The sequence below is a fragment of the Vulpes lagopus genome, chromosome 3 (genome assembly GCF_018345385.1).
Source record: "Vulpes lagopus strain Blue_001 chromosome 3, ASM1834538v1, whole genome shotgun sequence".
NCBI lineage: Eukaryota > Metazoa > Chordata > Mammalia > Carnivora > Canidae > Vulpes > Vulpes lagopus.
In genome coordinates, this window is record NC_054826.1 from 91,355,475 (window position 1) to 91,376,133 (window position 20,659).

Genomic DNA, 20,659 nt, shown 5'->3' on the forward strand with positions numbered 1-20,659 from the left:
TGCTTCGATGAAGATCGGAGCCTTGCTCAGCCCGGGGCCTCCAGGGGTGCCTTGCAGTTCCAGAATTATTGAAGCAAAAGAAGCCAATTCATCCGCTTGGCTCAAGCGGAAGCCAGGGAGAAATCTCTCTATTTCTCTCCAAAAATTGCTCTTAATGTAGCTCCGTCTCAGAGCCTAGGTGCCATGGTAACAAAGCTTTCAAATATGTCCCTAGACAGAACCGACAGAGCGAAACCAGAGACCTTAGCAAATTCTATCTACCCTCAAGGGTGATTCACTTGCTTTGGCAACAAGGCCCATTTTAATGATGACTTCTTGCGATGGGGCAGTCTCTCTCTTTCTGAATAGCAGAGCCTTAGGTCAACCAAAAATGAGTCTTGGGTAAAAGAAGGCAGCAGGCAGGATGGATGTGAACCCTGTTCCCTACGGACCAGAAGCAGGGAGCCCCGTGAATATTTATGTCCAGAAGAATCAATTCTACTTTGCAGGCGGAATGCAGTGAGCAAGCTCCTCAGCAGAACGAGCTCAGCGTCACCACCTGCCAGTATTAACGAGTACAGCTCTGTGCGGCCAACTAGCTTTAGAAGGACTGAGTAATAAGGAGTCATGCCAAGGGGGCTGTTCTTATTTCCTGATACTCCTATGGCCACTGCCCTCTGTGTGTATGTACTTGGAGTGTAAAGGGGTGGGTATCTCATGCGGTGACTCCCAGTTCCCACCACCCCCCACTTTGGCATACCTACGAGACATTCGGGAACGTGTATTCTCAGAGGTTAATGAGCCGTAGGAGAGGAAACCCAGCAACCAACGCACTGACCCTCTGCATCACAGACCATACTACAATCAACTCTCTTGTTATTTCTTCATCCTCAGACTCTCGAAAAAGAGCACGACTGAGTATCATGGTGCAGAGCTACCGAGTACAGGAAGGACAGTCCTTACCGATTCCTGGCTCTGTTTCCTTTCGCTGTGCCCTTGTAAGCTTTCTGATCTCTTTCAATAGTGTCTGACATGCTTGTGAGTTATACTGGTTTAATATAGAAGCAAATAATGAGCTGAAGCAGTAGGAGTCCCAGAAGAGAAAGATGATCTTTTTTCCTTCTTTAATGAAAGTGGGCCTATCAGTGAAGAAGGGTCCATCTCCCTAGATGTACTGATGCTGCCTTACAAGCTGACATAAATTGTGGTTTTTTTTTTTGTTTTGTTTTAGGGGAGGGATTGAGTGGTGGCCCAGAGCAGTAACATAATTTATTTAACTACTTGTGAACTGTATTTCTCAGCTCCTTCCTTGAGCTCTGAACTCACCAGCGGCAGAGAACAAAGTTGAAGGCCGGGCCAGGTCATGGGGGTGGTGGATAGCTCCAAAGAGACTGGGGCCCGGGGGGCGGCTCAGGAACTCAGGTTTCAATCCAAAGTCCAGCTTATGAGGATCTGACTGCATCTGTTTCTAAAGCAGCAAGGGGAAAAAGGAAAGATAAAACCCAAGATGAATGGCAGGAAAGAGAGTTATCAAAGAAAGAGGCAGAAACCAGGAGAGAAGACTCTGTGAACGGTGCTTTCAGGCTCCGCACTGGAGTCAGGTTCAGGTTTACAAATGCTGTGAGAAGAGCCACCCATGTGCCACTTCACCCCCAGATGGCTGAAGAGCAGGTCAATGAGGGGCCAGAGGTGCCTGCCTCTGGACGGTACTTGTGCGCAGTCTTGGAGGTCTTATGGCTTGAGGAATACAACCATATCCTATTTATTCAAACTACTGCCCCTCTAAAGTAGCTTATTATTCACCGTAAAGGCCCATCTTAGCAACTTTTTAAATGATAGTATTTTAAAGCTCATTTTATTAGGAATTCTGCATGAATAATCTGCTGTGCAAATTAATTGTTAATGACTCTTTGCTATACTCTAATAGATCACAGTACATTAGTAACTGGAAGTGATGAAGAAATATTTGCATGACTACAAGCTAATTTTCAAATGATCATTGTTACATCTTAAAAGAAAACACTACCACCAAAAACAAACAGAAACAAAGTAGGGATATTCTTTGAATGCAGGGGGGTCTTTTCCCTGTCTCACGACTACCCGAGGAAGAGATCAGCCCAGCCCAGGGAGCCATCGAGAACTACTCTGGCTGTGAAGCGCTTGCCATCAGTGGCCATCGCCCTCTTTCCACCCGGTTATTTATATATACATATACATATATATGTAAAATATATATGTATGTCTCCCCCACCTTGGAGCTATTCTCAGGTCACCCTCCTCAAAGGCTGTAGAGACTAGCTCATCATTTCCTCCCTTCCTTACCCTGGCATCATTTTTGAGGCCAGGAGCCCTCTCGAGCACAGATGCCCATGTTCTTAATTGTCAGCCACCTTCTCTCTAAATCTCACGCCTCCTCCAACAAGCATCACCAACCACCCAGCCCGGCCCTGCCCGGGCCTGACGCTCCGCTTCCTTCCCCCTGCCACCACTTCTCGACCTAGCGGGCTCCCATCTGTGAATACATGGCCCTTTGCCTGTTTCTGACTCGTTTCTCTAGTCTCTTAGACTTGACTGATGCTTACATCCGTTTGGGCTCGTGCCACCTCAAACTCCCTCATGTCTGCTCTAAACACAACCCTGTCCCATTCTGTACAGTGAAGTCCACAAGGAGGCACCTGAGCTACCTTGTGTGAGCATCAGAGACAAGAGAAGTCAGTCTGACATTCCTGCATTGCAGGAGGCTGCAATCCCACTCATCCACCCTTCCTACTCCACAAAAAAACCTACCTGATTTCTCTAAGCTGGAAGCGACATCCCTTGAAAGCAGACAGCATGCTCACAGGGTTTTAGGATATGCTCACTACTGAATGCTAAGCAACTAGACACCAGCTCAGATGAGTGCCCTTTGAGCCTGGTACATTAAGTAATCTGCAGGTTGTAAGCTCCCTCAAGAAATACTTGGGGGAGGGGGCACTGAAAGAATGAGGAAATGAACATTACAGAGAAAGGGGACAATGTAATTTCTGCTCAAATCCACAGGGAACACGCTTGTCCAAGCTCCACTATAAAGTAATAGTCAAACCCCAAACCAAAGCTTCTAATTCACTATAAATCTATAAAAATCTTTTGAGTGCCTCCTTTAATTTGGTTGCCAAATTATTTAGTGCTAATATTGCACGGTACACAGCACAGTTCCATTAACCACAACTTAGGTCCATGAAGCAAAATGGAGCTTGGGGATTACAAAGAGTTTTCTGGGAAGGGAGGATAAGCAGCCATCTCGTGTGCAAGAGGTCTTCCTAATTGAATTGAGATAATGAAACTTTTAGTCACCGGGGACACCTTCATGGAAAAGAAATTGCTAAAGTGGCACATACAACATCCTTCATCGCTTTTAACCAAAGGAGGGCATGCCTTACCTACTGTTCTGCTAACCACATCATCCAGAACAAAAAGTGAACTGAACTAAGCATCAAAATCTAGTTAGCCTTCCAAGCATATGTATTTGCTAACGAAGCTAAACCATAAGGTTTCTAATTAAACCTCGCCAAACAATAAAGTAAAAGTGAGCAAAACTCACTGATGGGATGTTAGGAGAAAGAGCAGGTACTTAGCCCCAAAGCAAAATATTTTAGTGACCTCATTTACGGAGGTTGGCTTTTTAACTAGGTTGGTTTTTATTTATTTTATTTTAAGATTTTATTTATTTAGTTGAGAGACAGATAGTGAGCATGGTGGGGGGGGGGTGGACAATGAGAGAAGGAGAAGCCGACTTCTGGTTGAGCAGAGAGCCCGCCTCGCCTCGGGGCTCTGTCTCAGAACTCTGGGATCATGTCCTGAGCCAAAGGCTCAGCCAAACTGAGCCACTCAGGCGTCCCTAACTAGGTTCTTTTTTTTTTTTTTATTATGTTAATCATTAAAAAACAAAACAAAACAAAACATTTCTGTGATGACCAGCTCGCCTTTATCTATTGGCTTCTTTTCTTATGCTCATGATGGCTCCCAAAATGCTGTTAGGTCGAAATGCTTGTTGGGGAGAGGATTAACTGAAGCTCATTGGAATTACTTAACTGGCTGTTTTTTCTCCCTTTTCTCGGCACAGTTACACCAACAGTAAATACCCAGATAGTAAAATTGGGACTTGTCAGTTACTTTGGTCCTTAAGTCAACCAGTGATGCCTTATCTGGTCATTTGCAGAAAGCTCTTAACCTAATCCCTATTGTGCCGTAAATGCCTGGTAAAGCATGGACCGTATTCATCTGTATGATGAAAATACAGACAGAAGCTTAAGTAAAATAATCTGCGGACAGATAGGGTAACGAGTAAGAGGTGGTACTGACTTTATTTTAACCTCTGTCACTGGTCATCAAGATGACGAACGGGCGTGCTGAAAGGTCACTGCGACACTACTTCTAGAAGAGAAATTCTTAATAATACACATCACTGATGGAAGTTCGGCAATATCACATAGGGCCCAAGTGGCTCTGTCAGCTTTTCAAAGTCATACAATAAAAGAAAGCACCAGTTCGGGGCAGCTCGGGTGGCTCTGCAGTTTTGCGCCGCCTTCAGCCCAGGGCGTGATCCTGGAGACCCGGGATTGAGTCCCATGTCAGGCTCCCTGCATGGAGCCTGCTTCTCCCTCTGCCTCTCTCTCTCTCTCCCCCTGTGTCTCTCATGAGTAAATAAATAAAATCTTAAAAAAAAAAAAAAAGGAAAGAAAGAAAGCACCAGTTCTCAGAGAAATGAAAAATTCCATGTATAGCTCTTCTCAGATACTTGGTATTTTCCATATAAACACTTGGTTGCTATTATTAGATTACCAAACCCTCCCTTTTTTTTGAAGGATTTAATCTATGCGTAAGCTCTTTGGATCAATACGATGACAAAACTGTCTGAAAAGATAAAACTCGGGGAGTTATTCCTTTTCTGCCATTTTGTGGGTGGTTTCCCTAATGAATAGGAAGACTTCCCAACAACGTTTCCGACTTGATCCTTCCTGCCAGCAGGTCTTTAGGAGCTGTTTAAATGCCTCCTCTGTCAGGAGATCACACACCCACATGCCCCGGTCCCCATCAGACCCGGGACGCAACACTGACCTTGACTTTCTGTTGGTGGTGATAGATCTGCCAGGCGATGTGAACATGCATAGCACACCACTTCCCTGGTTTCTGGAACAAAACAGAGAACCGCGGTCAGAAGGAAGATCTGGCGGAGAAAACCATCTCCAACTTCTCCAAAGCTTTTCAGCAGATGTGGGCTGCAGAGGCTCTTTTGCACGGAGCAAGATGCTCAGTGTCCTCCACACCTCCCTCAGCCCGGGCCTGCCACGGCCCAGCAGGCCCCATCCCTCCTCCCATGGAACCCGAGCTGGCTGCCACTGCTCAGAAATCTGTATTTGACCAAGACCTCCCCGGTTGCCAGGGACAAGATGGCAAAAGCCTGAGCCCCACTTTGTGTCTCTTCTTTCTTTTCTGGTGCCAGCTGGCAGACCTGGGAGAGTGGGAAGCCCTACTTAACAAATGCGGCCATGCTACGATGCAAATCGGCTGTTCAGAAGAGCTAATTAGCGAGTGTCTGTGAATAGGTTCAAAACAAGAGAGGCTACAGAAGAACCTGTATAACCTCCCCCAACGCTGTTCTGTCTTAACCCCTAGAGCGGAACAAAGAAATTCACGTTTTTATTGGAGCCCAGTTCCCATGAGAGCTTGCTAAGACTCAACTACCCATTCATGTGGTGGGTGCTGTTCATTCCCAAGTGAGAGAAGAGCGCTCGACCTGTGTTTCTCATCATCAGCTCATATCCTTGCTTTCCGACCAGAGGAGTAACTGAGTGTGCCGTCTTGCCACCCAGAGTGGGGGGACCACGTCTTTCCAACCCATTTGTATTCTTGCTGTGTAACCTACTCATTTGCTCCAAACGTGTGCTCGGTCACGATAGGATGCATGAGAAGAAACACTGACTGCCCCAGTCCCATGTCGGCAAAGGTTTCTAGATCAAGGCGCTGTTTATGAAGCATATACTTAAATCTAAGTCTGGATCAGTTCTCTTCTAATGAAATTTCATTCGAAATCCCCTATGTGATAACACAATCCTCTCTTTCTCGTTTCTCTTTGGAGAAACTGAATTATTGGATTATATACACCAGAAATGGGTTAAGGAGAGCAGGAAATCTCTCCGTCCATCTTCCAACCGACCATCCATCATTCACATCCTACCCCCCAGCACCAAGTAAGTCAGCGTTTATTCAGAGGTCATCTCTTGGCCACTCTCCAGACCACTGAAGACGTTAACAAACTAATGCCTATAGTCTCCCTGTACAAAAGGAAAAGGAACAGGTCGGATGGTTGTGAAGGTCAACGTCACTTCCTACAGAATGAGGTAGCCACCAGCCAAGATAAATAGACCATGGGTGTGTGTGCGTGTGTATCTGTTAGATGTGGAAGACACAGGACAATTCGGTGAAATCCTAATTTCTGCCCATTGCTTCTATCCTCCTCCATATGGTTCCCCTACTTGTCAAGCCTTTTAGCAGCACTGCCACCCAGAGACTCTGACCCAGCTGCCTGTTTTATCTGTTTGCTTTCCCTCAATGGCCTGGCTTCCTCCAACACACAAAGCAACCCAATTTAGGCCATTTTCAATCACACTACCTAAAAAGGCTGGCCCCTGTCATCCCAACATTTTATTGCAATGTTTCTATGGCTTGTTTCCTTGTCATGGATTTGTATTTTTAACCTGCAGGGAGTCAAACAGAGGTTGCAAAACAGTTCTAGAAGAAGCTTTCTTACCCTTAACATAGGTCTGAAAGGATCTGTCAACTGTGAAGAGAAAATGACAACTTGGTTACATGCCTGTCACTCAAACAATTGCTCTAATTAACAAATTTGTAGTGCTTCATTAGGAGGGGAAATTAAAATGTTAGAATTTTACTTTTAAATGAAGCCCTTTTAGAGAATAATTAACCCATTTTCACACTATCAAAAGTGCCAAGTGGCCCCTCCCCCACTTCACAAGCCCTGGTACACCCACACTGACAAGCCCCCGACCAAGTTTAATCAATAGCAATTTGCCCTCGGGCGACATGATTTGCTCACATTACACATCTGAGGAGTTCCACTATCTTGAGTGGTCCACCCAAGCCGCACTGCCCGGGTTCTAAGGGAGGACAGGATGGCCTCCAGCCCGCAGACCTGTGAGGCTGGGTGCTGACGGGGACCCCAGGAGAGCTGTCCTCTCCAGACACATGGAAGAGCGGGGCTGTCTTTGCCAACACACTTAATTGGATGACTGCACGTTACTTAGAGGTTATGAGATCTTTTTTACAAGTTCACTAACCATCAGAAAAATACTTACATGGTTGAGTCATTTTAAACTTCTACCTAACTCTGGCCATCAATTTCTGACTGCCCTTACCCAGGGAAAAAGACAACATTGTCAAAAGTCATCATCTGTCCACATTTACTGCAGAGACGAATGTAAATAATCCACCAGACAAGACCACCTAGTATTGTAGAGAACTTCCAACGCTTTTAGAAAGTCAGTAGAGGTGTGCACTGTGAACGAGTGACACAAGGAAAGCACAAGGGATGTTTTCCCGAGATCCCAGGAGGATGCTTTCCACACACAAAGTAGAGGGCCAGGAGGGCTGTGTAATGCAGTAACAGATTGCATGTGTTACTGTGACTTCCAGGAATAAAGGTGCTCAGTGCTTTTCCATTCCAAACATTTTACAGCTGCTTCTTCTGGGTGACAGGAATTTTAGGAGATGTAGACAGAGAAGATCAGCCGAACAGAAGCTACACAAGCTAACAGTGTCCACTTCCTGGGCTTGAAACACAGGCCATTTGTCTTCTCTCCCACTGGCGAGTCACTCCCCATTTGTCGCTTAGCCACAATGGAGCAGGGGAGATTTTGTTTTCTAAGAATGACTGGCATGTTCTCCCACAAACTAGATGGAACAGCTAAAAGAGCAGCGGAGCTGAGAAGGTGCATGCTCCGGGCTGGCTGTCCCGTGTAAATACACACACCCTGGTGTTACCTGCGACCTGGTCTGACTTTTCTACGTACCCTCGGGTCCTTTTGGAGCAGAGTGTGTGGGACTGTCCCAGGTCGAGCAGCAACATCGATAGGGTTGGATGTCTACAAATTAATTAGACCACAGCTTAGGAAGCACATTAACACATGACTGGAAAAAGCAGGTTCTTTCTTTTGTTCAAAATTAAAGAAGCCAAACGCTGATTTTGTTTCATTCTGGAATACAAGAGTTGGCAGATGCATTTTCCCCAGTGATCCCACATGCTCTTCAAGAGAACCTGCTCCCTATTTCCTCAAGGGACCCTGGACCAGAGTCTGCTGTGTCTAGCATCTCACTGCAATAAAAAGTACAGGACAAAAAAAAAGGGCGGGGGGGGGGGGGAACGCACTGACACACTGAGCACGGCCCCCAGATCCCCACCTCCTTCTAGTTACGGATGGCCCTGTCATGGCGTTTTCTGCTTTATCATCAAGCATTCCAAGCAATGCCTGAGTGAACATCATTGCATTGTGCTGTATCAGGTGCTTCTCATCAGAATAACTGAAAGCGTTTCACAGACATTAAGCTAACTCTAAATTTTAACTGGCAGACAATAACAGGGAATTACGCTCAGTAATTACTCATTAGCGGTGGTGGAAATGGGACAAGAGGACCTAATTTAGGGACCGCACAGATCTACTATTAAATGATTTCTGCAGTCAATCTGCCTCGTCTGTCCTACGCCGCCACCATTCTTAAATGTCATTTGTAACAATAACCTTATCTGCGGGCTTTTGTCCTTTGAGTGTATAGCAACAATAAAAAGCCTACTTCCGGCGCACAGTCCTTACTTCCTAGCGGATGAAGGATTCAGAAGGCTTTTTTCACTGCATATTTTATTTAAGAAATCACAACTCCTGTGACTCCCCTCACACCAGGAAGCTAATGCATGTGGGAAAAGAGCTCAGGTTTAGGCACAAAGCTTGCCTATAAGGAGAAGGATGAAAAAAAAGAAAAGAATGGAAGAAAGAAAGCAATCAGCTGCTGTACAACTAACGATTAAGCTGGGGTTGTTAAAAGCCTGATTTGCATACATATGAAGAACTCCGCTAATGAACTGCAATCTACATATTCAATCAGTAAGACGGCCTGGAAAGGCCTATTTCAACACCAAGAGAGACACTTTCTTGCCCAGATGTAGATTTCTGTGTGATTGGATAATTGTGAGTGAGGGAAATAGTCTAATTTATTAAATGACCTAGCGGTCTGTTTGGGGAGGCGCGAGAGATTTGGTGCAAGCCAGAGGGGACAGACCAGGGTGGGAGGGAGTAGTGAACAGCAGCCGACCAGGGGAAAGGGGCTGCAAAATCACCATCATTTCATCCCCAGATAGGAGGGCTGGCACATGGCCATCAGGAGGGCCCCAGGTACAGATAACCTGGCCTGTAAGCCAAGGTTCCTAGTAGGTAAATGTCATTTCTAAGGTGCAGCTGGTCCCACCCCCAAGACTTTTAAATTTCTTTTCCTAGTTCTAGCTTTGAGGCAACATGCCTTTGGAAATGCAAAATGCGGTCATCCTGGGTGACTCTAGCCCCAAACTGGTGTCTTCTCTTAGATATGAGATGGGGAGGGGAGAAGAAAAAAAAAAAAAAAAAAAAAGCAAAGGAAACCTAAATCACACAGAGCAAAATTTCCTACTTTAAAAATCTGAAAATGGTTACTAACATAACTCTGTTTCACTTTCGTGTAAAGTCGGGACTATAGTAAAGTCACATAAAGGGAGGGTGTTCTGAGAATCACTCCTCAATTTGACCTTCGGAGACAACTTGAACCCAAGCCAGAGGTGAACACTGACTAGGTGGAAAAGAATTTAGTTATTGCGAAGGGCAAAAGGTTAATTTCACACTAGGCTGTTAGTCTTGACCTTGGCCAACTGTGACCATGGCTGAGAAAGGATGGAGGCAGGGCAGACACACATCTAAGGCATGGAATGGGGGAGATGAATAGGAGCATCTTCCCTTTGCACAACCGGAAGGATGACATTGTAAGTTTGGACCCGGTCTATTCCATGCTATTCAAATCAATAAAGGCTCAGCTTTGTATCCTCGCTAATAATATGTACCCCAAGGACAATGTGGTACACACATATCTGACATTTTGTACATCCCCTGACCAGAAGCTTATGTCCACAATACTGGAGTGTGTGTGTGAATATGTGTGTGTGTGTGTGTGTGTATTCCATATATTTTAAAGATTACAGGAAATCCTAGCTCAACTGAGATTACATGCATAGTACAGACTGAAAATTAAATTTGGGCCGAAGTTTAAAACACAAGGGGCTAACAAAACAAAACAAAACAAAACAAATCTCACTGTATTCCCAGTGGCCACTCTGGATTGGAAAATTTAGTCATTGGCAGGTGAGGCCACCCTGAGGCTCTGCTGACAAAGATGCTGGCATGTTTTCGAGGTCAGTTTTCTTACCTTAGGCTGAAATGCTCCTTGTAGTGAACCAAAAGGGCCAGTGGGTGGGATCATAGGGGGGATGCCCGATACTGCAGGAGGGTAGGAATGGAAGAGCTGTGGCCAGAGATGGAGAAGGGAGAAAAAGATTTTAGTAGGAGGCAAATGCTATATTCCAATTCCCTTCCCATCGAACGACATCCACATTAGCAAGCCAGGTAATGCCAATTTGATGCTATTAGTCAAGAAGCCATGATGAAATGATCACACAGATGTGCCATGAATGCTTAACTTAAAAAGTTAAAAGTAGTTCAGAATCAATCAGCCAACAAATGATGTCCCCAAATGAGGACATCATTAGAAAGGGAGCTTTTCTAATTATTAATTGTTAAATTGGATAGAAGACCTAAATGGCTTGAGATTTTAATGCGCGTCAAAAACAGGAGGGGATGCTGAGCCAAATAAGATGCCCAGTAAATTACAAGTTAATTAGAAAAAGAAAAAAAAGAAAAATTAAGAAAAAAGGAAGAAAACGAAGCAAGTCTTTTATGAGTTCCAAGATTTTATACCATTAAAACTCAATTAGTACTTTTAGATTTTTAATAGTTTGAGGAAATGAGAAAATATTCACAATCCTTGCTTCATTAGGTTGTTCCAGAAGTGGGGTTTCAGAGGATAATTTAATTGTCTCCTCTCAAATGATGACAAATATTTGTGGGAGAGTAAAATAAAATGACTCCATGTACACTGACAATGAAGCTATTGTTTCTATAAGATGGACAAGCTCACTGGGGGCTGCTCAAGCCAAGCCCTTAATGGGTCTGACCCCTCAGCGATGAGAGAAGAATGATTCTGAATTAAGAATATGCATTTTCTGGAATTAACTAGTTTATGGAGGACACAATGGAGGAAAGAAAGATACAGCCACACTGAAGAAGAGGCAAACCCATCTTTTCCTCCTCCTAAAAAACGAGTGTTTCTGAGAGCTTGTTGCTCTGGTTCCACTCACTCTGATCAAACCACCATCCAGATACTTAAGTCACGTCCCACCTTTATGGTTGCGTAATGTGTCAAAAATATAGTAATAAGTCAAACTTTTCCGAATTGTGACTTCACGTTAGCTATTTCTAGGTGAGGACTGAGATGTCCGTTCAACAATCCTGTTTTCAGGGCACATACTTTTCTCTTGGTCTTTATTTCATTTTGCTCCGTTCAATGATGCAGCAAAGTTTTTCACACTAATTGATATTGAACTAAATCCACTTAAACAGTGATTGCAAGCCAAGTGCCCTCATTTAAAACTACTTTTAAGTCTAAAATTGTGTTTTAGATACTTGACTGCACTGCGTCTTAATTCCCCTTATAACGTCCTAATCCCCAAAGCAGGAGAGACTAAGTACTTCATATATTATCCACTATAACTAATAAAACAAAATAACTCTCCCACAGTACACTGTATGAAGCAGAGTAATTAAATACATGCCACACTAAAACACACTCAAATTACTATTACTCTGCCTCCAGGTGGGTATATTTCCTTTAATGTTTTCAATAAAAAATAGATATTTTCATCATTTCCCTTTTGCTGCAGTCCATTACTGATCCTCTTAGAACATAGCTAACTATCCCCCAACTTGACAAAAAATCTGAAGTACCTAATAAAACGTTTTAAACCTGTCAAAAATTCAGGCCTCTCGGCTTTTTCTCCATCTTAAATCTAGGAACCTCTATGGAATAAGCATATAAAAAGGAAGGCTCTAACATTTTGTCCCGGGGAGTAGATCTGAGGCACCTGTTGAGCACGCTAACTTTCTCTAGGAATGGCTTTGTTAGGTGGTCCTTAATTTAAATCAGAGAATACTGACAAAGGGCAGAAATGTGATGGTCATTAAAGATGGCACCATTCATGGGGTAGCCCTAAAGAGGAGACACATCCATGGGTCTATTGGATTTTGCACATCTATTTAAAAAAATGCTTTTGTGGGACGCTGGGTGGCTCAGTTGGCTAAGCATCCATCTGACTCTTGGTTTTGGCTCAGGTCATGACCTCAGGGTTCTGGGATCAAGCCCTACGTCCGGCTCCCATGTTCCCTCTCCCTCTGCCCCTCCCCCTGTTCTTTCTCTCTCTCTTTCATAAGTAAATAAATATTTTTAAAAACAAATAAATAAAATAAATAAAAAATGCTTCTGTCATCACAGTGCTGAGCAGAAAGTGTCAGAACAATGTGGGGCCCAGGCACTTGGATAAACCTTCCTCTTCGTGAGGAGGCGTCCTCATGTTATGTCTGCATATCTCTGGAGGAACTCATGCTTCACTGATTTCTAATATTTTGTAGTTTTGACTTCCCAGCTACCCTGTGGACTAAGACAGTGTCTAATGATCTGGGTCAAAGTGTGAATGAATTCACAGTCTTTGCTGCTCTGAGGAGCACTTCTTTTCAAGCAAGCACAGCTGAGTTTGGTGGACCAACATGGCTACAGGCAAGGACTAATCTTTCTTTCCGGTGTCATTTAAAAAAAAAAAAATAGAAATAAACCACTGAGTGAAGAGACTTGCAAAATTTCAGGTAAATATGATGCAGTATTCACTCCATAATCAAAATATCATGGTAAGGTGTCCAAGGTGTTTGTATTTTTAAAAAAGCCTTTGTTTTATGTCTCGACTGAATATATATGTTTGTAGCGATTTCAGTTTGAGAACTGTACTCTTTACAATGGCATAAAATGAGTATTTTTTTTTAATATGTAAAGAAGAATGAGTTTAAAGGGGAAAAAATAATAGATTTCCATTTTAAGGCCTTCTTTTATTTAAATGATAATTTTGTTTTGAGTCATAGCAAGCTCAGGAGAAACATATCAGCCACGTGGGAGAGGGGTCTACATTTAGTCAGGAGGGCACGAGAATCTGCTTTTTGAGGTCCTGAAGTCAGGAACATTAATGACATTCTGTTTGGAAGAAGGAATTCAAGTTGAATTCTGGGAAATCTGCATCAATGACATTTTGGTTGACGACTGAAACCCAGTGGTTCCAGAGTCTTCTGAAACCACGGTGATTCAATGGCAGACACCCCACTTTTGAGGACAGATGCCTGGCTCCGAGTGAAGTTCACCTGCACTTTTGAATTTTAGGCACGCTAATGATCTTTTGATTCGGAAGAAGATACTGCATCGTTACCGGAAGCAAACGCCACAAGAGCAAGCATCCAGAGTGACGAGGAGCAATGGGAATTCTTGCAAAGATGATTAAGGAAGGCTGCTAGTCATTTACTGATCTGTGGCAAGAGCACACACATGGAAAAGCAGTTACAGTGAATGGGTAGCATGGTAACAAGACTCACACTGTGCCGGTAGAATGGGTCAACTTTTGTAGGGTATTTGTCAAACTGTAAAGGGATCAAAGCAAAAGCTAGTTACTTAAAGAGTCTACATTTCTTTTCACTGCTTCAGCGGAGGCAGCCCTAGGGGAGCTTCTCTGTCACTGGGCTGTCATCAGACTCCATAACCTCGCTGTATATAGGAACCGTCTCGACTCCTGAGTTACTCCAACAAGAAATGGAAAAGCAAAGTGAGAACCCACACAGTGCGTTTAAGTCCCAGTCACACTAGTGTCTTTCTCTCTAGTCTGTATTTAGAGATTGGCAGAGACCAGACATCCGAACCGGAGAAAAGAGGCAATTATTCAGATAAATCAGAGAGAAGGGAGCATTTGGCCTGATTCATCCAGAGAATTCCCTGTTTTCATCTTCCCTTTGGCAGAAGAACCGTACATTCAGCCACCTCCAGAGACATATTACACCCAAACGTAAAGGCATCTGGGCAAGGTCTTATAACTTTTCCTTTGAGTAGAGAAGAGTATCTCAATGCTTCCTCTGGTGCTGTAACCCCCCCTTAGGTTGATTTCATTTATCTGTGTAATAGCTCACCCACGCTGCCATAAACTCTTTCCCCAAATGACAGGCCCTTAAAAATAGAACTGTTGAGAAGTATAATTCATCCAGAAAAAAAGATACAGGATTTACTATAAGAAAAAATTTTGGTCCCAAGGTCTCATTTCTAATATTCTCCTAAATAAATTCAGAAGATAAACTTTAAAATCTGTATTTTAAAAAATTAAGCTGAACAACAAAGAGAGGGGGCAGGAGGAGAGGATGCAAAGTTTGGTGAAGAGAGCACCTCTTAAAATCATGGAATTCTCATCTGTCCTTACCATGCCGATACTAACTGCCTGGAAATCAGGTATTTCCTTAAATACTAAAGATGAAGTAAGACACCCTAATACTCACTGTAGCACACAGGGCTCTCAGAACATTTAGTGCCCTAATATGGCCCTATTCAGTACAGTCTGTAAGTTAAAAAAAAAATCCTAATTGGCCCCCGCTGCGTGTGCTAGACCCAGTCAAGACCAAGACCATGTCCTTCCTCCAACCACAAGGCTACGTTCTGCCCCTGGGGGCACATCGCTCCCTGACTTGCTGACAGAGCAGGATACCAGCCTGGCACACCATCTTGTGAAACATAAGAAATATAAGGCCACCCTCAACAAAATGGGCTTTGGGGAGCCACCTGAGAGAGCAGGGGTAACCGACAAGGCCCCGGTCTTCTGATGGCTCACTTCCCGCCTCGGCCCTCCTCCTGACTCCCAGTGTTCTATGAGCACTGATCTGTGGGGACTTGGTGCGACACACTGGCAGATATGCTTTTGTACGTGGTGGCAATCCCCCAAGATGCTCAAGAGGACAAGAAGTTAAGTACTAACACCGGATGGGACTATTCGGAGGGCACTGACCGGATGGGACTGTTCGGAGGGCACTGAGAATACCCGTCCCCACCCATGCTCCTGCCCAGTGCTAGGGAGAACTGTCTACGAAGAAGTGCCCACCTCGGGCCCTGGGTTAGCAGACACTCCCTTCTCTCCAGCCAAGACGGACAAGGCCAAAGGAGGCCCCTAAAACAGCTCTCACTCCCCGTTAACCTCCTGTGCCCCAACAGCCCATTCCACCCCAACGTGCTGCATAAAAAAAGAGTCGTGCTCTACTTATCCTCACATTTCTGCCTGGGGTACGCACCATGGGAGGTGCTGGCGTCGGCATGATGGCGGCGGGCGGGATGGCGTGGGGGAACGGCGTGAAGGTGTGCTGGTGCGTGTGCTGGTGGGTGTGCTGGTGCTGGTGCTGGTGCTGGTGGAACTCGGTCCGCAGGTAGGGCGGAGGGCCCAGGGAAGCCCCACGGTCAGCACTCTGAGAGGCCAAAAAACGGGTGTTCAGTTCCTGTCGCAAGATGTCTTGCTCTGGAAAAGAAGGGAAGGGAGAAGATGACGCTTTTTGCTACATCGGTCAGATCCTTTGGATCAGGACATCGGCGTACCTGACCAGAGCGGACGGGGCCAAGGGCACCCCTGATGAGAGCCCCTGTGCCCCCAGGGACGGAAGGGGACGCCCTACCAGAGGACCCTGACACTCGGTCATGATCAAATCATCTTCTTCCAGGCTCTCGGCTTTGGGGGACAGGCTCTGGGCTGAAGAGCCAGAGGTCAATTTTCAGCTCTGTTACCGTCAGCTTGGGGAGCCTGGGCACGGGAAGTCATTCATTTGGGGTCAGTTCCCTCACGTACCATATGCGGACAGTATCATCCACATTGTGGGTTACTTTGGGGGTGCAAGGAATTAATATATTTAAGTACTTAAGAACAGTGACTGCACACTGATCTAGGGTAACGTGGCCACATTCTCGTGCCCTCTTCTGAGTGAAATCTCTGCAGCAGGGGTATAACATGGCTACGATGGACCTGAACTTGGGATACTGGCCTGATCAACACAGGCAAGGGGAAAAGGAGCCAGTATCTAAGACTAGATTTTGTTGACACTTAAAACTCTGGGATAAGTGGACACAAAAAGTGCATCTTCTCTTTTTAAGAAGGTAGAAGGCCTTACTCATTGAAAAAAACAAAACAAAACAAAAAAAAACCCTTAAACCAGGATGGAGTTTCAGGATGGAAATTTCAAGAGCCTGGGATGGAACAGTCTATGGGCCTGACCAAGTTTCCGTCCCGCTCATGGGAGCCCGGACAACAGGTCACACACAATCTGTGTTTTCCCCCTCGCTGGGTGAACTCAGAGGGAAAAGCTTCCTGACTCGCCGTGAGCTGCTTGCCCCTTGGTAGTGTTGAGCCTCCGGGTTGTGTGAGGTCAACAGGGTGTCTGTACACATTTTTGCTCAACTTCAACCCACAGGGATTGGAGGGAGGTTACAAGAATACATATAGTAAGTAAAGCAGAAAACCGTCAAATGAGAAAACCCAGCCACCGGGCACAGGCAACACGGATGGCCCATGAGGCTGGGGAGGTGGGCGCCCCGGGTGGGCCGGGAGGGTGCCTCCCTCGTACCTGAGTAAGTGCTTCCGGCCGGGTGTCCGGGGACCTGCAGACCCCCTGAAGTCAGAGGTGGTGGAGGAGGCAAAGCCGTGGGAGGGGCAAACATATTGGGGTGATGTGAGTGTGCGGGGGGCTGGAGGGTGGGTGTGAAGCTGTGCAGAGGGCTGTGGTTGGGCAGTGAGAGGGGGAAGGGGGAGGCAGAGGGGTGGTGAGAGATGTGTGGAGGGGCAGGCTGAGTCTTCGCCGGGGTGCTGCTTCTGCTACTGCTGTTGGAGTGACCACAGCCAAAGGGAAAAAAAAAGAAAGAAAGGAAAAAAAAGAGGTAAGCAATTAATTTTCTTAAAAAATAATCCTATCTCCCTGCCCAAAGCCATTCAACACTTTCTCTTGCTCCTTTGTCTTGACACGCCTGCCCCTGGGCACACCAGGAGTCTCTGAGATGGTCACAACTGCAGACACTGCGCAAGAGGAGCTGCGGCCCCAGAGTTACCCCACTGCCCCCTGGGGGCCAGGCAGTGGCTATGGCCGAAAACTCAGGCCTGCTCCCCTCTGCTGTGGCCAACTTCTCCCCTCTGCCCCTCAGAGCCCCGCACCTTTGCATCCACCACTAGCCACATGTCCTACAATTTACACAGAGGACAAGACGATGGCCTGAGCTCCTCCCGTCCCACTGCGACCCCTTCCATGAAGCAGCACAGGGAGCCCATGATCCCTGCTCCGGTCTGGGGGCCATGGAAGTGAGCTCAGGGGCAGAGCAGGGCCCCGGCCCCGGCTGAGGCAGTTTCCTTCCCCTGTCCTAGCCAGGAAGCAGCAGGCCCCAGAGTCCCCCATCACCAGGCTGTCACGAGGAAGAGAAAGCCACAGAGCCCTGCGGGGTTGGAATTACAATGCCCAGGTCCAGGCAAGGGTAGGCAATGCTTGGCCCCACACCTCGCGGTTTCTGTCTCCCTTTCCCTGGCAGTGCTCCCCTGTGCTCCTCTGAACACCCTCTTGTGTAGTTTGGCAAAGACTAGGCAAGAGAGCACCTGGGCCTCCACACTGGAGCTCCTCTTTGTCCACACGCAGCTGGTTCTCCTCTGCTTTGACCCGCCCTGGACTAAGGGTAACAGAAGAACCTCAAGCAGAACATCCCCTGGTCGCCCCCGCCCCAGCTCCCTGACTCTGGAGCCGCAGGGAGGGAGATGTAGCGCCTCCGAGGCATCCTCCTGCAGAGGCCAATGGCCTCCCTCCTAGGAACCTTCTAAGGCTGGATGCCTCTTGGTGCATGCACACCGCCCTCCCCGCCTGCACCCCTCAGTCCCTGTGGCTGTTCTAGTTCTTCGGACGTCCCTAACTAACCCTGTTGTCCCCCCCAGCCTACCCAGCCGAGTCTTGAGGGCTCCTCCCCGTGGCCAGCTCCCTGCCTCCCCCGCCCCAGGACACTGCGATGGGGTTCGCAACAAGACACCAGCCTCCGCGGGAGCCCCCGACCCGCTCCGCAGCCCAGCCCAGCCCAGAGAAGGCGGCAGAAGCCAGGCCCCGACGCAGGGGGCTCACCTTAAGCTGTTGAGGCTCAGGCTACTGCTGTTGTAGGCTGAGAGGGGCTGGGAGAGGCCCTGGGACGAGGGGTGCGCCTGCACAGGCGGGAGACCCTGATGGAGCAGCTGGGCGGGGGACTGCGGCCGTGGGAGCCTCTGCGCCGGAGGCTGGGGGGCAGGCTGGGCCTCTGCGGGCGCCTGAGGAGGCTGTGTGCTTGGGCGGGGGGGCTGAGGCGGGGCCTCTGTGCGGGGCACCAGGTCAGGGTCCGGAGAAGGAGCTTGGGGCTGCGGCTCCGCCTGGGGCTGGGGCAGCGGCTGAGGGGCCTGAGGGCAGGGGTCTTTAAGCACCACGGGCTCAAAGATCGGCTCTTTGCCACAGTCCTGGCTCTTCTCCTGGCTTCTCTCTAGACCCGAGATCTTGGGGACAATCGGCCCTGCGTCCTGGCTGTCATGTTCAGGTAGCGTGCCAACACCTAGCTCCGGATCTGTGTGGGGAGAGCAGAGACAAATCACAGGCAATGACATGTGAGTGTGACACATGGAGCACAGAGCACCCCCATGCCCGGACCCCCCGGTCCCAGACACGACACATGGCCCGGTGGCTTGTCCTGGCTTCGTGGCCTGACCCGCCCACGTGCAGGGCACGAGCACTCTGCGAAGAGGGCTGCAGGAAGCTGCGGGCCAGAAAGCAGCCACGGCAGCGAGTCTGAAAATGCACATCCACCTGAATCTCGGCAAAGCCTTTGATGGAGCAAAATTAAGAAATAATAGTCGATGAGCTGATTTCCCCCTGCTTGAAATACATGCAGTTTTTGAATATATGGAAGAGCGGTGTTTTCACACAGCGAGTGAAGTGAATGTTATTTAACCACACACAGATGTTTATTCTTGGCCTTGCCCCTCCCCTTTCCATTCTGACAGATGAGACTCATTTGACATTTACAAAAATAATGTCGTATTTGGCAAGTGCTAAACTGGTCAAACTCAGGGCCTCCTCGTGCTCACCAACTGATCCTAGCAACATCTGAGATCCAAGGTGCAAACACGAATTCTGATCAATTTAGAGCCAACTACACGTGCCAGGCGTTTTAAAGAGTCCCCCACACCTCCAGGCCGCTGGTGCAATGCTGAATGCTGATGCTAGGCCTCGATGTAAAATAAATGAAATGCCACAACAATGGAAGAAATGTAGCAAGCACACACTCCTGTTACGAATTTAAAAGATATGCTTCTTCGCGCGCCTGTATGGCACAGTTGGTTAACTGGCCAACTCCTGGTTTCAGCTCAGGTTGTGATCTTGGGGTCGTGAGATCGAGCCCTGTATTGGTCTCCATGCTCAGCAAGGAGTCTGCTTAAGATTTTCTCTCCTTCTCCCTCTTCCCCTCCTCACCCTGCTGTCACATGTACGTTCTCTCTAAAATAAAATAAATAAAATCATCGAGAAAATAAAAAAAGATACGCCTCTCTCCAAGATTCATGCCATATCAGAGTGGTTGTTTGATCAGCTTGTAAGTCAAACTCCATCAAATCCTCTAATGGAAGAATGAAAGACAAATATGACATTAAATACAAAAAAATGCCCCTACTAATGAGTAAGTACTTTTTGTACATGGTGGGGGAATGACCTTTCTTATATCTTTGTGCTGAAAGAGCCACCCTTTTATTATTATACAGCTCAGAAATAGAAAAAGAACAGATTACAGTATTCTCTGAAATGAGGATGTGTTCCAGGCATTTCTCAGGAAACTACTCTGGGCATGATCTTTCTCTTCCAATCTCACTGTATCAAGTATGAGAAATAATGTGGTATTCTCACTGGTCCTATCGTTTTCTGTTGATGTCCTCTTGCATACATTCGCTTGCCATTTTTCTTCCCTGCAAACCATTACTCAAAGCAAACCATTACTCCCACTGTCCTGTTGGTGGAACAGATCAAACCTGTGACAAGCACCAAAGCAGAAACAAACCCGGGTTATAAACAGAAGGCATTTTTGGCTAAAATGACCTTGGCTATCGTTATGCCTCTCAGAACAGCCTGGAACAAAAGAGAGTCCCCTCTTTGCATGTTTCAGCTTCAGGGATAAAGCATCCAAGAAGGCCCTGGGGAAAAGTAACTCTGGACTTCTGGCATAGATGGGAGGGCCACTCACACATATTTTCATCCAGAGCTATCCTTTAGAACCTTTCTGGGAAGATTTTTGCTTATGACAAGCTGAAATTTTATGATTCCCAAAACTTTACTTCTTAACTTGAGGGCTGTGAACATCAAGATTCTTGATGTGCACAGACCCCATGTAGCCAAAACTCCTAGAT

The 20,659-nt window shown here is 46.7% G+C and overlaps 1 protein-coding gene across 7 annotated transcripts in view; it reads right to left on the reverse strand.

Moving 5' to 3' along the window:
• Positions 1 to 20,659, reverse strand: part of AUTS2 (activator of transcription and developmental regulator AUTS2) — a 1,147,829-nt gene that overhangs the window by 9,556 nt on the left and 1,117,614 nt on the right. For 5 of the 7 annotated variants that reach the window (XM_041749190.1, XM_041749187.1, XM_041749192.1 and 2 more), the window contains 9 exons: positions 18,366 to 18,831; positions 16,842 to 17,095; positions 15,504 to 15,745; positions 13,797 to 13,841; positions 10,480 to 10,575; positions 8,049 to 8,120; positions 6,770 to 6,799; positions 5,077 to 5,148; positions 1,306 to 1,447 (listed from right to left, as the gene is read on the reverse strand). In XM_041749190.1, the coding sequence (XP_041605124.1) occupies positions 1,306 to 1,447; positions 5,077 to 5,148; positions 6,770 to 6,799; positions 8,049 to 8,120; positions 10,480 to 10,575; positions 13,797 to 13,841; positions 15,504 to 15,745; positions 16,842 to 17,095; positions 18,366 to 18,831 (1,419 nt within the window). The remainder of the gene's footprint in view (positions 1 to 1,305; positions 1,448 to 5,076; positions 5,149 to 6,769; positions 6,800 to 8,048; positions 8,121 to 10,479; positions 10,576 to 13,796; positions 13,842 to 15,503; positions 15,746 to 16,841; positions 17,096 to 18,365; positions 18,832 to 20,659) is intronic. The other 2 variants (XM_041749188.1, XM_041749189.1) reach the window with 2 other exon arrangements.